The sequence below is a fragment of the Hylobates moloch genome, unplaced genomic scaffold (assembly GCF_009828535.3).
Source record: "Hylobates moloch isolate HMO894 unplaced genomic scaffold, HMol_V3 SCAFFOLD_10, whole genome shotgun sequence".
In the NCBI taxonomy this organism is placed as follows: domain Eukaryota; kingdom Metazoa; phylum Chordata; class Mammalia; order Primates; family Hylobatidae; genus Hylobates; species Hylobates moloch.
Window position 1 is genome coordinate 107,801,536 of NW_026652285.1, and position 16,705 is coordinate 107,818,240.

Genomic DNA, 16,705 nt, shown 5'->3' on the forward strand with positions numbered 1-16,705 from the left:
TCCAGCCCGGGGCCCACGTGACCCGCGTTCCTGCAAAGAAGGTGCTGGAAAGGGACTTGGGGGGTCCACCCACTCTATGCCCCCGCAGGACGCCAGGGGAAGGGTCCCCAGCCCAGATAGCCCTGCCTTCACCCTTACCTTCCCGGGGGTCGCCTCGGTTCCCACTTATGCGGGGGTCTCGGTACCCTTGGGCACTTTGGAGACGCGGGCCCTGCCCTTAGGAGCCCAGCCCCTGCTGGGAGTGGGCAAGGCTGGGCTGAGCCGTTTAGCCTCGGCCTGGGGGACCGGGGGAAGGGGGAAGCGTACCCGCCTGCTCCCCAGTCCCCCACGCCTCCCTTTTCCGCCAAATCTAGTACGCTTGCAGGTGCTGCGCCTCAGGGTAGGGTCACCATCCGCCCTTCTGGGTCGCCCAGAGCCAGGGGCATCCTGTCCCCACTCCCAGGCCACCATCGTCCGTGCTCTTCCTCCCTCTCAGCTCTGCCGGGCACCTCGGAACCCTCTGTCCCTTCTTCACCTGGCCCTGCCCAAGCACCGCCCCCGCTTTATGCCCTAGGGACCCCAGCTCGAGCCCTCACACTCTCAGCAGGTTTCTGGGGGTCGCGGGGGTCCTGCCCATCCAAATTCAGAAAGCTCCGGCGCCAGGTGTTCGCTCACCTCCCCGCTGAACTCAAGGAGCCGCCCTGCGCTGGGCTTGAGTCCCCCAATAAATACTTTTTGGGGGAGGACGGAGGGAAGGGGGAGGTGGAGACCCTTCCTCTTTCATGGAGGGTGGTGGTGGGGCCCTCAGGGAAGCAGAGGGGACGAGGGTGGGGGGTGAGGCTGGACTGTTGGGAGGACATCCCTGGCCCGGCTCGTGCTGAGGTCCGTAGCTGGAGGAGGTGGGGTGGGTGGCAGGGGTTCTCCTCCCGAGAGGGGCGGCAAGAAGGAACCCCGGCAGGTGCCACCACATGGGGGCGTCTGCCCGGGGTGCCCCAATCTCCTGTGGAGTAGGCGCGGCTCTGGGCCTCAGGCTGGCATCCTGGACTTTGGGCCAAAGATGGGTGAAGGGTGTTTGGAGCAGACGGAGGTTATGTAATATAAGGTGGTCTCTCCATCCCTGCTCCGCCCAGCCATGGCTGCAGGTCAGACATGGAGGAGGACCGGGTTGGGGAGGAGGGCAAAAGCTCTCAGGGACCTGGGCGCCTCTCCCGGCCCTGCCCCTGGCCAGGGAGGGATGGACGGGCTGGCGATCTGGGGCTCCCCAGTGGCAGAGTGGGGCCAAGTTTTTGTTTCCGTAAAGCCCTCGGAACGTCATCAAACCTGCGACTCTCCTGCCGCTGACAACACGTGTAATTACTGCTAATTAATCACAGATGCAGATGGTGCAGGCCTCTCAGTGGCGATTTTTCTGAGTTCCCCAGGCAGGAGGGCGTTGGCAGAAAGGCCACCATCTCGCCCCGGCGGCACCCGCCCAGGGGTGGTGGGACCCCGGCAGCAGCACCGGCCTCTCTAGGGACCTGAGGAAAAACCCCCAAGATGCCCACGAGCTGTGTGGCGGGGGCACAGGCTGAACCTCTGCTGAGGACTTGGCATCCTAGACTTCCCCAAGTTTTCCCCACCCACCCCCTAAAAGCATCCGTGTTCAGCCTGCTGCCTCCTGGAGAAACAGGGAAGGACCCTCTGGAGAGACACTGGGGAGGCCAGGGACCACGAAGTACATGCCATGCGCCCTCCAAATGGACCTGGCCCTCCCCCTGCCCCTCGTGGGCACAGTCCTGGCTTAGTGAGGGGCCTGGTCCGCCCTGCAAACCAGCAAAGCTCTGGGGACAGAAATCGCAGTTCTCCAGAGCTCTGTGTGAGGCTGAGCCAGGGTGACGCATGTGCGACAGTGTGAGCACGTGCGCGGGAAAGGGGGCCAGCGGGGGACCCTCTGCTTCCTAGTCTTTGGCCTGCAGCATCTTAAGTTGGGGCCCCTCCTTACCCGTCTAAAGGTGCTGTGTGTGCCCGTCTGGGTGAGAGCACAGGGCGGGGTGCAGTCATCCCCCTCCCCCAGGCCAAGCCCAGGATGGGGTGCCCACCGACAGATGCCGCAGCCTGCGGGGGGTGTGGGGGCGGGGAGTCGTCTTGAATCTGGCTTGTGTTGAATGACCAGTGTTGACCACGGCAGAGCAGCACAAGGGGGAGGTGCTGACGGTCCCCGGGCGCAGCGGCTGGACGCTGGCGGTCAGAGCAGCGCATGTGCCCTGCTGCCCGCCAAGGACCCAGAGCCCCCTGAGCCCCCGCCCACCACGGAGCCCTCCCAGGGGTGTAGGGCCCGGTGGCCGCGCTCGGGCTTTTCTAGCCATTCACGAACCCCGTCCTGTTTTTCGGAGTTTTGAGGGCTCAGAGGGCCGCGGCGGGGGCGGATCCCTGGACCCTCGCCCTCCCTACGCCCCAACCCGGTCCCCGCCTGAGCCAGAGCCGCCGCGGGTCCCGACGCGGCCGGCAGGGGGCGCGCGCGGACAGACGCCCGCACCCGACCCTGAAACTGGCGTTTTTTCCTCGCTAATCTCCGAGGAAAAAAATGTTTTTCAGGGCAAAGCGAGGGAAGAAGGTGGCGGCTCCCACTCGCTTCTCCCTCGGGTCGGGTCCGAGCTGCCGGGCCGCATGCCACTCCCCGACGGGGCGCGTATCCCAGGGGGCGTCTACCGGGAGGCGCCCGGCGGGGGCTACACCAACCGGACCTTCGAGTTTGACGACGGCCGATGCACCCCCAGGTACAGTCCCCCACGCGGGGAGGCCCCTGTCTAACCTAAGACCCCCCGAGTTCCCCCTCAGGCTCCCGCACCCTCCAGGACCCGCCATTCCCAGGGCCATCCAACTTCCCCAGGACCCGCGAGTGCCCTCCCAACCACCTTGGGGAACAGGGGCGCCCCTCAGGGTGGGTCACTCTAATCAGCAGGTGCCCAGGCAGCAGCGTCCGTCCCCATCTGTCCTCGACCTGGTAAGAAGCTGGGGGGGAGCGGCCGTGGCTACATGGGGGTCCTGAGCATCTCCCAGGTGGGGGGAGTGGCAGGGAGGCTGGGGGCGTTGCAGGGCCTTCCATCCCCCCAGCCCCTCCCCCACCCCAGCTTGGGGAGGAAGGTTTCATCCCTCTTATGTGGCATGGCAGTGCTGGGCCAGGGTGGGGTGCCCGGTGAGGTTACCCCACACAGTAGGGAGTTTCCACAGCAACCTTCCGAGGAAGAGTCCCCAGTGGGAAGTGGGCTAAGTGGCTGTCAGATGAGGGCAGGAGTCCTGGGTTCTGGTCACTCCTCGTTCCCCGCCGGCCGTCCCTGGAAGGAGAGGGCCAGTTGAGAAGGGCATTCAGGTGACCTGGAGCCAGCTGTTCCCTGTGCAGTGTCCTGGGATGCCACACGGCTCCCACCCACCCAGTGACCAGTGCAGAGGCATGGACCAGCAGCCGAGTGGGACAGTACTGAGCGGAGGTTGCCCCAGGGTCCTGGTTCCGCATCCTCTCCCCCATCCCTCGGCTCTTGAAAACAGGCAGGTCTGCCCCTCACCCTGTCCCCAGAGCCAGACTCCAGGGGACCCTGGGCAGAGCCAGTCACTGTCTTGAGTGAGCCCCTCCCCACCAAGACACAGCCCTTTCTTCTGGATCCTGCCCAGTCTCAGGCTGTCCTGAGGCTAGAGAAGGGGGTGGAAGAGCATACGTGAGAGCGGGAGGCCTGGTGCTGCTGCTTGTTTGTTCTGTGGGACTCAGTTTCCCCATGTGTAAAATGAGGGGGTAGGCCGGATGGTCTTTAAGGGCTGCCTCTGGTGAGGAACCAGGCTGGAGAGGAGGTTCCCGGCATCAAGAGGCAGGCACAGCACCCACCTGGCACCCGGGGGAGTCCAGGGTACAGCGTGGGTGAGGAGCAGGTGCTTTGACGGTGGACAGTGACTTGGTGATGTCCTTGGGAAGTGGGCATAGCCTGGATGTGCTCTGAGGGGCTATCCGGGGGATGCCTGTCAGGCACAGAGAAAATGACCCCAAGGGGGTCCTGGATTGCCCTTGTCTTTGCGTGCTGGCCGGCCCCTACCATCTCCCTCCCTAGCCTAGCGTTGCTCTCCCTGGCCATTCTGCTGGAGTTTATCACCTGCCCTGCTGGGTCTGACCTGCTCCAGACAAGGTGGCAGGACTGTGTCCTCAGGGTCCAGCCTTTAGCTCCAGGCCTCATCCTCCGGGTCCTCCCAGACACCTGTGTCTCCCAGTTGGCCCTGCCCACCCGCCCGGGACAGCTCCTCCTCCTCGCTGGACTGAGCTGGCCTCCGTTGCAGCAGAGATTCCCTGTCACACTGCAGGCGGAGCAGCTGCCGGCACTGGGGAGGCGTCAGGCTTGGGGAGGGAGCAGGACCTGGGCTTGGCTGGGCTCAGGAGCGGGGAGCTGAGCTCCAGGTGAGGCCAAGGCTTGCAGCCCAGGCAGGTGGCTTCAGCTGCAGAAAGAAGAACCTTCGTGCTGCCTGGTGGTGGGGGGAGCTCTGCGGGGCAGGTTTCCACACCAGCTCTCACATGGGGAGGAGGGTGCCAGGCAGCAGCGTGGTCAGAACCCGGGCCCTGGAATCCATAGGCCTTGGTGCCCAGCCTTGAGCAGGCCTCTGTCTTTCCCGGGTGCTGGAAGATGCCAGCCTTGGTGCTGTGGTTCAGAGGGGACAGGAGGTGCTTGGACACCCCACCCCACCCCAGTGCCCCAGCTCAAACCCCCAGCTCCATGCTAGTGGTGTCCCTGCGTCAGCCCCGAGGCCACCAGACCGGAAAGTGGGGCTCCAGAGAGGAGCTCCTGGCCTTCCAGTTTGCACGGGTCTTCACGGGCCTCTGGCCCCCTTTCTGGCCTGCAGGCTCCCTGCTCCCACCCCCATGCCGTGGAGTCCCAGGCCCTCAGCTGCCTCCCCACAGGCCCTGGAGATGACAGCTGTTGTAGGAGAGGGAGGGGCCAGTGGCCCTGGTGGCCCCAGAGCTGGCCAGTGCCCAACGCTCTTCGCATCAGAGCCCCTGCCAGGCCTTTCCTGGAAATACCAGTTCCCAGCAGCCCTGCTCCAGGGCGGGCCTGGGACCCTCTAGGCCCTGATGGGATCGGGCCCTGGCATCCTGCCAGGGTACATGCCTGGCCCAAGGTCCTGGCCGGCCCTCCAGGCCCATATTAGGGAGCAGTGCCTTTAGCAGCAAGAAGTAGCTCAGGGCCCGTGGGAAAGGTTTGAGGGCCCAAGGTACTGCCCAGCGCTGGCCAGCAGGACGGACGGCTCGGGCCACAGGGAACTCAGGGGTCTGCGGTGGCCCCGGAGTGGCCACAGTAACAACAGCTCAGGAGGACAGAGGTGAGTGAGAAGGGAGCGGACGGGGTCCCCACGAGGGCGTCTGCTTCTGTTCCAGTGGCTGGCCTGGGTGTGGCCTGTGTCCTTGCACCCGGCAGCCTCCAAGTATGCTGGTCTGGTTCACCCACCGTATGCGGAACTCTTGATTAACACAGAAAATGACTTGGGACAAGCCTGGCATGGCAGCAGCGAGGGCTTGCTGTGGGGCCATCTCATGCCCTCGGAGGGTGTTGGGGGGCGTCTCAGGCTCTCCCCGAGGCTTTTTGTCCTGCTTCGCAGGGATGCAAACTTGCAGGCTTTGCCCCAGGTGCCACCAGCCCTGGGAGGGGTGGCACTTCTGTGCCTCCCGCAAAAAATCCCAGGCTTCTCTGCAACAGGAAAGTTTGTCCAAGTGTGTCCCACCCCTGCATGGGTGAGGGATGCTGAACAGGTATCGTGTACCCAAAAACAAGTGCTGTGTGTGCCTGTGAACCTGGGCGCTCCGTGAGCCAGGCAGGCGCACGTGGGCACGTGTGTGAGAGCTGGAGGAGGATATGTGGGGCTCGCCAGCCAGCTTGTGTGACCTTGAAGTCACTGGTCATGAGTCTGGGGAAAGGCAGGCTGGGCTCAGTGTGCCCGTGCTAGGTGGCTGGGTGCCAAGGCCTGGTTAAATGGGCATCTTTCAAAGATGTCTTGGGACCTCTCCCAGCTGTGTGGGTAAGGCCACCCATGTTCACCCAGACCCACTTCCACCTGTGGAACTTGGAAGTGAGCCAGCGGGGCTGGAACTGAGGCCAGGCTGCGATTGGCCCAGGGAGGTGAGACCAGTACTAGCAACTGGCAAGTATAAAAGGTTTGCAGGGGACAGTGGCAGGGCAGAGGCCGCGAGCTTCCTGGGGTAGGTCCCTGGGAAGGCCCTCTTTGAGAGGGGGCCTCCAGCTGCTCTCTAGATCGGGGGCGGAAGGTGGGGAGGTGGGAGAGGAGGGTGGCCTCACTGGAGCAGAGGTGGGGGCATCAGGAGATGGAGGGCATTGCAGGACCAGGGTCTGGACTGGCACAAGGCGGGCGCCCCGGGAGGAGCAGAGGGCCTGGAGGAGCTTCTGGGAACTGTGTCTGTGAGGTTGGTCCATCCCAGCAGTGAGATGCAGTAGCTGTGTCAGCTCTGGCGAGTCACTTCACCTCTCTGGGCCTCAGTTTCCTCATCTGTAGAATGGGAGTGCTAGCATGGACCTTACGAGGTTGTGTTGAGCTCATGCTGACAGCACATACTCGGTGTTTACAAAGCTGTGTTGGTGTCAGGAGCTTGCACACTGGCCAGTTCGTCTTTGCCTCGTCACGCACCAGCCTGTGTCGACACATCAGAGCTAAGCATTTGTCCAGTGACTTCCCTGAGATGGATTCTTAAAAGTGGAATTGCCCGGTTGAAAGATTCCCACAGTGTTAATGTTTGCCACATGGCCCACGGCCCCCAGGGTTGGGAATGGCTCCCCCTCACAACAGTGCCAGGGTGCGGCGTGTGCCAGCTGCCACTGTCCCCTCCTTGGCACCGTCGCCCTGGGGCACCTGTGTGCTGCCAGGTACCACTCAGGCCTTGGAGGCTGAGACACAGCTGGCCCCTTGGTGCCCAGGAAAGGCACGCAGGCCTCCTCTTTTGTAGCCACTCTGGGGCACTCCACAAGAGGGGCAAAGGGGGCTTCCGTCTGCCTGTGACTCCCTCCAGGGGCCAGAAATGGGTCCTTATGCTTCACAGACACCAATAGTGCTTTTGCCTGGGGCAGACCCAAGCTGTGACAGCCAGCCAGGGCTCAGACCACCACACACAGCGGCTTTCCAGTGGATTTTCCTGACTGCAGCCACATTGAGGGAGGGGGCTGGGGCTGGGGCAGGTATTGGGAGCGCCAGTGAGTTGGTCATTTTCTGAGCACGATGGCAGCTCAGGGTAAGGGCCCCTAGATGGAGCAGGGGCCCTGTGCCTCGGCCTCCCTAAAGCAGCCCAGCCCTCCCAGAGTTCACTGGTGCTGAGGAAATGGAAGCCCCACTTGTGCCTCAGTTTCCAGAGAGGCCCAAGGCCAGGCACGGTGGGCCATGCCTGTGATCTCAGTGCTTTTGGAGGCTAACGCGGGAGGATTGTTTGAGGCCAGGAGTTCGAGACCAACCTAGGCAACATAGCAAGACCCCCGTCTCTACAAAAAAAAAATTTAATTTAATTAAAAAAAATTAAGACCAGATAAGGCCCGGTGCACCCCTGCACGCCATGCCAGCCCTCAGGTGCTCAGCATGACCCGCACAGGGACCTGGCACAGTTCTCTGGGGGAATGAACAGGGGCATGGTGGTACCTCCCACAGCTGTGGGAGAGGGGCGGCTTCTCCTCCAGGTCCAGCCCCCACCACGGCCTCCCCACCCTCAGGCTGTCCACCCTGGCAGGGCTGTCCCCAAGGGTCCCCTGCGGGCTCCAGGCTGTGCTTCTTGCTACGATCACAATTGCCCCCAGCAGCCAGCTCAGCTCGAGGGTACTGACAGCTGACGTGTGCAGTCACCAAGCATCTCCCAGCAGCCACAGCGTGGCCGGGGGCAGGGGCTGTGGGCTGATGCAGCTGGAGAACAGGGTGTGGCCCGTGAGAAGGACCAGCCAAGGGTCCCGGGCACCCAGGACCCTGAGATGGACTTGCCATCTGACCCTGAGTGACCAGCACACTGCTGCCTGCTGCAGGGGGTGGGGACAGCAGAAGAGCTCACCTGGCGTCTGGCCCAAGCCCAGGCTTCTGCCTCCCCCGACAACCTTGGGCACGGGTCCAGGGGTGATGGCCCCCACAGCCTCGCCTGGGGCCCCTGTGTCCACTGTGCGGCTGGCCTTCCCCTCTACCCTCCGGGCTGGGAGAAAGCTGCTCTGAAGTCTGTCTGGATAAATCTACAGCTTGATTTCGGCTCCTCCACGTGTTCTGAGCTTTCACTTTGGATCTTAAAGCATCTCAGGAGACGGTGCTGAGCAGCCACCCTCGCATGGGCAAGAAGCCCCTCCCCTAAAGAGAGACGTCACCCAGGACGCTTGCCTGCCCAGCTGCCTGGGCATCTTGAGCAGCTCTGACTTTGTAATCATTGTGCAAAGGAAGCATTGAGTTTTTCTGCCATGGTCAGCAGAGAGGTTCTGCAGCTTTGCACTTGCTGGACACTGAGCCCAGCACTCAGACGCCCCCATCACAGTGATGCTGTGCCTGCCTGGGGGGCTCTCCTGGATGCGGGGTAGGGATGCCCATGCACATACAGGCACATGCACACAGATCCATGTGCATGCACACATATGTCCACATGTGCACATGCATACATATGCCCAGGTACCTGTATGCATACATGCACATTGTACATGTACGCATGCAATCCCATCCACGCATGCACATATTCATACACATACCTCTGCATGCACATACATGCTCATTTACACACACGTCAGCATGCATGTGCGTATTTACATGCATACATGTGCTCCTCTCCCTCCTCCCTGACTTCTCTGTCAAACATGGCTCACCCAGCTCCTGGAAATTTTGAACTGAGTGTGAACAAGGATGTATTTTAGGAGAGAAACCTCATTCCCTTAGCCAAAGACAGTCACAATCTTTTTTTGTTGTTGTTTTTTCAGACAGAATCTAGCTCTGTCACCCAGGCTGGAGCGCAGTGGCGCAATCATGGCTCACTGCAGCCTCAACCTCATGGGCTTAAATGATCCTCCCACTTGGGCCTCCTGAGTAGCCGGGACTACAGGCACCATGCCTGGATAACTTTTGTTATTTTTTGTAGAGGGAGGTTTTTGCCATGTTGCCCAGGCTGATCAGGAACTCCTGGGCTCAAGTGATCTGCCTACCTCAGGCTCCCAGAGTGCTGGAATTACAGGCGTGGGGCACCATGCTGGGCCACAAGCAATGTTAAAAGAAGTCTTTGCGGGAAAGGACATTTTATCCAGGACTTCCTATGCTGATCCTGAGAGGCAGGCTCCTTGCTTCTTTTGGAGCCCCAACCGGGGGCAGAAATAAGGGCCTGGTGATGCTGGAGTTTAGGGAAGGACGTCTTTAGCCCTTAGCCGTTCCGTTTGCCATAGCACCCGTCATGCAGGATATATTCACTTTGCAAGGCACAATGGGTGAGACACTGCCCTAGAACCCCACCCTGCCCCCAGCACTGTGGCTGCCAGTGTGTGGGGACAGCCTCTATATCATCTACAAGCTGGGTGCCCAGAGAAACCCACCTCCTCTTTAGGGTTCTGTGGAAAGAGGTCGTGTTTAGTTTTTAGATGGGGTTCATCATATGTCATTCAGTTTGTGTAGTGATGCATCCACGCGGGCTCACGCAGGCTCACAGAGACCTGTGCCTTCACAGAGCAGTTTTGGCTGTAGCTGTCAGCCGCTCCTGAATTCAGGGACGTGCAGGCTGTTTGCAGTGTTCACCTTCATACGTGAGGCCGTGATGAAAATCCATGCCTGGGCCTCCTTAGACACAGATCAAAAATGTCCCCAGGTAGAGGTTCCAAGTTGGAGAGGACCCACGATTCCATCGTAATTGATCCACTGCTCCCGGCGGGACACTACACAAGAGCCCTGGCTTGCAGAACCCCCCGTTCTCTAACCACAGCCGATCACTGGCGCAGGAGACCGTCCAACTCTGCATCTCTCTAATTATTAGCTAGGTGGCTTGTCTTTACTTGTGCGTTGTTTTCCGTTCCTCTTCTTTGAACCTCGCTCATCCATCCTTTGAGTTGTTTTCTTTTTTGAGACAGAGTCTCGCTCTTTCACCCAGGCTGGAGTGCAGTGGTGCGATCTCAGCTCACTGCAACCTCCACCTCCTGGGTTCCAGCAATTCTCCTGCCTCAGCCTCCCGAGCAGCTGCGATTATAGGCGTGTGCCACCACAACCAGCTAATTTTTGTATTTTTACTAGAGATGGGGTTTCACCATGTTGGCCAGGCTGGTCTCGAACTCCCGACCTCAGGTGATCCACCCACCTCGGCCTCCCAAAGTGCTGGGATGACAGGCGTGAGCCGCCGCGCCCGGCCATGTTTTCTGCCAGATTTTGTTTTCCTTTCCACGGGACTTGTAGGCACCGGGCTGTGTTCTGGTGATTATTCTGTTGCAAATGTGTTCTTCCTGTTGCTTGCTTGTTCTTTCCTTTTACCAGTGATGTCTTTTGTTAAACAGCAGTGTTTTGTTCAGATGTAGAAGCTTTTATAAATCTATTCCTCTTGGAATAGATGATTTTTGGGCTTTGTGTATTAAATAAAAGGGCTTCTCAGCTCTGAACACTTTTCCCTGTATTTTCTTTCCATCTTGTCCTTGGTTTGGGGCTGCAGCGTGAGGTCTAATCTTATTTTATCCAACAGAAGACACGTTGCATAGCACAGGCTAGAGCCAGGTACTGGGTTCAAGCACCAGCCCTCCCGAGGCAAGGGGACAAGTGATAAACAAGGATAAATAAGGAACAAGGTCAAGTGCGTTTCTGAAGTTCTCCGGCCTCCATTTCTCCATCAACACAATGGGAAGGATGTCACCCCTCCTGATATTTGCAACCATGACTTGAGTCGGGACAGGTGGAGCTGCACTCGTTCCAATACCACAGGACCGAGGAGTGCCGCCCGCCTCCTTTCTCAAGCCTGGATTCCAACATGGGTTTCAGCCGGTCAAGGCACTCTGCTGTGTCTCGCCGCTCTCTGTCTTTTCTTGGGCCAGACCGCAGAGTGACAGCTGCTGTGGCTGGACATTAGTGCTGGCAGGAGAAGACGAGGGTCCTCTCTGTTCCTTCTCACAACCGCTGTGGCTGTTCTTGCACATATATTCTTCAGGATTAATTTTTGAAACAGTTCATCAAATTCTGAGAAAATAGTGATGCGCTCTTGATTGGCGGCGATTCCCTTTACCCGTGTATTTGGAGAAGGGACTGTTGGACCCTCGGGAAGAAGACCTCCGTCTGCCGCCAGCAACAGCTTCCAGTCCATCTCTCGGGAACGCCGTGCGCCCCTGTGGGTTTGGGGCAGGGTGGAGCCCGGGCTCAGAGCTCCTGCACCTGCTCTAAGCAGGGCTTTCTCTGGTGGCTCTCTGCTCTTCCTCTCCGTGGTGCTCCTGGGTTGGCCGCCGTACTTGGTTCTGTGTTTGCTCTGGTAGGTTTTCAGTTGATTCCTCTGGGTGTTCCAGTAAGTAATCATTTCAGCTCCAAACAGAGCCCCCTTCATGACTCCCTCCTTTTATCCTTTTTCTCACAGCAGTGCACAGATAAAGCCTCCATTATGGTGGCACGGGCAGCCTTGCATTCCTGACTGGAACGGGAATGCCCCGGGCCTTTGGCGGGAGAAGCTTGTCTTTAAGCACTTTGTCAGACAGCCCTGGCTCCGTGGCCGCCGGGGACAGATGCAGGGGGAGTGAGAAGCAGGCACTCCCGGCTATCAGAAGAGCCCCCCATCTGGCCAAAGGCAGCACAGCCCGAGGTGAACCGGGACCTGGCCCCCACCCCAGCGTCTCTGCCAGGACCTCAGTGATGCTCCTTGGGCTCTAGGAGCCACTTGTCCTCACCAGGCACTAGGGATGGACATTGTCCTGGCTTCTCAAAACTGTTCTCAGGATTCCGTGCCACCACCTGGCTTGCCAGGGTGCCTGGTGTGCAGCTGGCTGTCAGTCCATGGCAGCTGGCACTGAGCACAGCTGCCGGGCTCCCGGCTGACGGGGTTGTCAGGGTCAGTGCACGTGACTATGTGTGCACCAAACAGCTGACGGGGACGTCCTGTTGCCGTGCCCGGGTGTGGACTGCGTTGCTCATTCTTGGCCTCTCCAGATGGATTCCAAAAGTCAGTATCCCAAGCCTGAGCTCTCTGATGGGCCTCAGCTGAGCGGAGGGGGCACGCTGGGTGCCGGCCATCCTGGGTCATAGCCTTTGTCCATGAGAGCTCAGCCAAACTGCTGGCCACGCTACACCTGCTGTAGCTGAAGCACTCATGTGCAGGCCCTGTTCTGAGTGCCTCAGGCGTGCTGTCTGGTTACATCTTCACAGTCGTCCTGTAAGGGAACAGGTGTCAGTATCTCCCTTCACGCATGAGCAAACAGGCTCAGGGAGGTGAAGTGACTCGCCAGGGGCTGCCCAGCAGGACTGATGGACCAGGACTGAGCCATGCTCATGCCAGCAGGACTCTTGCCACTCTCTGGGCCTGCAGGGTGTGTGCTGACAGCCCAGAGAGTCCCCAAGAGGAGCAGGGGGTGCTCCGAGCCCCTGGGCTGCCCCGGCCTTGCCTAGGGGGTGTGCTCTGTCTCATCACCTCAGCCCTGGTTCCAAGGGGTGTGTGAGTCCCACAGGTTGAGCTCCACACCTTGTCCAGAGAGTAGTGTAAGGGCTGAGGAGATGGACACCTTCCTTAAGCCACCAAACACAGAATTCTTATGGAAATTGGTAATTATTTGGCACAGCGGTCACTCAGAGAATAAAAAGATCATGGATGTGGCCTTGGAGGTCCTAGATGTCCTCCAGGGCCCCTTGGGTCACACAGGGAGGACAGCGCAAGAGAAAAGGGGGTGCAGAATTCAAGGTGGGCCCCAGGGTCCCCATGTCTGGCTATGCCAGGGTTGTGTTCCAGTTCCACCTGAGCCAGCTTCGGCAGGGACCGGACCCCCCAAAACTCCCCTATCCCCTTGTGCCCAAAAAAGCTGGCCGATGTAGGCCTTCCTGCTTGGGAAAAGTCTCAACCAGACCCCAAGGACACGGGGAGCAGCTGCTCTGCTGCTGTCCTGCGATGGGCACCTTTCCAGAGACCCTGTAGCCCCGGCCCTCAGCCAACACAACAGCCAAGTATTTTCAAGGTTTCTGGCTCTGTGGGGGGAACAAGGCAGGATGCCAAGAGGCCTGCGGGACACTTGCTCATGGCCGTGTGCTCACTCAAGTGTCATAGCTTCCCGAGGGAGGAAGGGCAGCTTGTCCTTGTCACCCTCCCCAGGCCACATCTGGGGAGCAGGGGTGGGGCCAGGTCTCTGGACTCCTGGTGCACTTCCTTCCCCCAGTGACCCCTGAAGCAAGCCAAGGTCCAACCCCCCTGAGCTTGTCCATGGGCCCTGCCAAGACCGGGCCTTGAGGCCAGGAGGAGGAACCAGAGCCGCTCAAACGGCAGACGGGGCGGGGACGGGAGGAGGCAGCCATGCTTGAGGCGCCGGCAGTCTCTTGGGGTTTTGCCATTGAAAGGGGCTTTCAGTAAGGAAGGCACAAAATCAAGAAAATAAGAGCCCCGACCCCTGGCCACGTGGTTCCCCTGCCTGCCTGCACCTCCCCATGGCCCAGCCAGCTTGTGACTAAGGAAAAACATGCAGCTACGCTGATGCAATTAGGAAAATGTTATTTTTCAAACGCTGCCAGATCCTGGGGGTTGAACCTGTGACCTCAGAACAAGGAGCAGGGTTTGGGGCACGCACCTGCTGCCTGCAGCTTCAGCCTGGGGTGCCCATAGCTCCTTACCTGCTGCTTGTCTGAGGGTTAGGGGACACAGGAGAGGCACTTGGTGGGGGCTCAAGGAATGTGCCCACCCCTCCCAACTTGAGGAGAGAGAAGAGAGTTTTGTAGCGTCCCTGGACCTGGTGTTCCAAGTGAGTGGCCTCTGCAGGGCCTACGGGCACAGCACGGGGAGCTGGGTGTGGTCAGAGCCTCCTGCCCCTGCCTGTGGGGGAGCCAGTCCCCTCCATTCCCCCTCTGCTCTCCTGCTGGCCTCGAAGCCTTGAACAAGGGCCAGCCTGGGCCAGGTAAGGAGCTCCCTGCCTCTCAGCTCCTGCTTCTTCTGGAGCAGCCAAAACTCACTTCAATGGGGGACACGGGGACAGGAAAGACGCAAGACCCCTGGAAGACACCTGCCTGGGCCCCCAAGAACTGCAGACCACCAGGGGACCTCCCACTCTACCCGGTGTGCCACGATGCCCCTACCCAGCGCTGCCAGCTCTCTGTGTCTCTTTGATCCCTCACCTGGTGACAGTGGCAGGGCAGCTCAGGACCCAGAGGGCCTGGCAGCCCCCCGGGTTTCTGACCTGAGCTGAGCTGCTCCGCCTGGGGAGGCTGCAACCAAGGGTGTCTTCTTAGGCCTCCTGGTCACTCCACCCTCACCCCTCAACAGCCCGAGGGTCTGAGACGGGGGTCTCTGGGGCTGGACCCTGAAGGAAGGTTGAGCAGCCGGCCTCGGCAAAGACCCTGGGGACGGGGAGGGGAGCTTGGGAGTTGGGAGGGGTTGCAGGCGTCTGGCGGGGCTTCAGAGCAGGGGGAGGGCCTCCATCCTGGCTCTTGGGGGATCAGGGAGGAGTGGTGCGCGCCTGTCCCTGAGCTGGCCATGACAGCTCCCGTCCCCCTTACCTCCTGCCAGGCCCCGGGGCCGCTTTGGAGGGAGCCCCGCCCCCTGCCCCTGCGCAGCCCCCGCCCTAGCCCCAGCCCGGCGCAGCCGGTCCCGCGCGCCCCCGCCCGCATGTGCCGCCAGGCCCGCCCCCGCCCGGCCGCCCGCCCGGTGGGTCGTGGTGGCCGCGGGCTGCGCTTCGCGGGCCGGGCCTGGCGGGCCGGGGGCTGCGCGCGTCCGCGAGGGCGCCGGGCGCGGGCTGAGGGGCGCTGGCGTGTGCCCGCAGGCGGCCCTGCGCTGGGGACGGCGCGCTCCTGGACACCGCCGGCTTCAAGATGAGCGACCTGGACTCGGAGGTGCTGCCCTTGCCGCCGCGCTACCGCTTCCGGGACCTGCTGCTGGGTGACCCGTCCTTCCAGAACGACGACAGGTAGGGGCTGCGGGGAGGCTGCGGTCGCCGTCCCGGGGCCGCCGCACGCCCGGAGCTGTCCGCGGTGCTGACGGCCGGTCCCGCGCGCCCCCGCAGCCACGGGCGCCCTTCAACTTCCCGGCCTCTGGGGACGCAGAAGTTTCGGAGGGGGTGGGGGCAGGGGGAAGCATCTTCTCGGGAGGGGGTCTCCGGAGGAGGGCGCGGGATGCTCGGAGCTGCGGAGTCTTCCACAGCCCGACTTGGGGCGCGGAGGCGGAGGGCGGCCTGGCCTTCCGGTGTCTGCTCCCAGCCCCCAGCACCCCAGTTTTTCTGGTTTTGGGGGCAAGCCAGGGCCGGAAGCGCCCCGGTGGCGGAGCCCGCAGCCTGGCTGAGGGCTGGCGTCCTCCAGACTCAGGCAGCGGTCCTTGATTAATTATTCAGTGAGGGAGCGTGTCCTTCAGGTTCGTGACCTGGTCACTTATTCCGAGTCAGTGTCCCCGTCCCCTCAACATCTCCTGGGCTAAAAAGGCAAAATGAATTGTGCCTTTCAGTTAAGGACCAACAGGATGAGCCCATGGGAATAATTCATCCGCTGAGGGGGCTGGCAGGAAGCTGGAAGAAATGTTGCTTTTCTCTCCTCCTTTTCCCCAAATAGCTGTCTTGGGTAAACACCCAGCACTTTAGCTCTGCCAGGCTCCGGGGAGGCGCTTTTTTGCCTGCAAGTGAAGGCAAGTGCTCTGAGGACTCACGTGGAGCTGGAGCCCGCGGGGGCTTCAGGTCAGGAGCCGCTGCCCTTCCAGCGGGTAGGGTATGGCAGGGTCGGAGTTGTCACTGTCTCCAGGGCTCCGTCACCACCCAGCCCTGGGCTCAGCTAGTAAATCCACAGTTTCCCCCAACAACGCAGTTATTCAGGTTGGCACACAAAGTACATGAGGTTGAAAATGGTCAGGACACAAACTGAGCTTTCAGAGTAATCTACTGCTGAAACTGCAGCTGAAAAAGAAATCACGTTTGTAACTAGGGTCAGTCCTAGGGACTGTATCCACCAGGACCATGAAGATTTGTAAAAAGGGGATCTTAAAACCCCTCTGCCTGCGGGGAATGGAATATTCTGCCAGACCTCCCATAACATTGGGTTGTGTGAACCAAGAGTCAGGAGTGGGGACTGAGCCTAGTCTTCATCCACTCAGAATCAGGGAGTGCGCGTCCTGCAGAGAGGCCTTTTAAACTGGTTTTTTATCTTATTGAACTCAGTGCTCTAATAATGAGCCCACCTAAGCGCAAATGCCCAGGTGAAGAATTTAGTTTACCTCCCTGTGTGGGCAGAGGGCAGTCAGCCAGGCTGGTCCCAGGGTGGCGTGCATGGCTGGGAGGCTCCCCTAGGAGCCACACAAAGCTTCCCTAGGCGGAATCGGTGGACTCAACATCTTTCTAAGCCAGCACCAGCCCCTCAGGTGCCTGTTCAGCTGGGACTTGGTTAATTCTTGAAAACAGCAGCCCTGGGAGATCCTTCCAATATTGGGCAGGAAGTGGTGTCCATCCCCTAATGGTGCCTGGGGCTCCCAGATGACTCGATAACGCCTGTGGCTGTGGTTGATCTAATTGTAGTGCTGTATTCCTGAGTGTTCAGGAGTGGACAGCAGAGGCTTTCGCTGTCTGCCTGGAGAGAACCGTGCCCGTCC

General features: G+C 60.5%; 1 protein-coding gene across 3 annotated transcripts in view; it reads left to right on the plus strand.

Annotated features, from left to right (window-relative positions):
- Positions 1–2,610: 2,610 nt before the first annotated feature.
- KCNT1 (potassium sodium-activated channel subfamily T member 1) overlaps positions 2,611–16,705 on the plus strand; it is a 94,140-nt gene continuing 80,045 nt past the window's right edge. For 2 of the 3 annotated variants that reach the window (XM_058444912.1, XM_058444913.1), the window contains exon 1: positions 14,765–15,044. In XM_058444912.1, the coding sequence (XP_058300895.1) occupies positions 14,950–15,044 (95 nt within the window). In that variant the 5' untranslated portion in view covers positions 14,765–14,949. Of the gene's footprint in view, positions 2,736–14,764; positions 15,045–16,705 lie in introns of those variants that run through there. The other variant, XM_032165615.2, reaches the window with a different exon arrangement.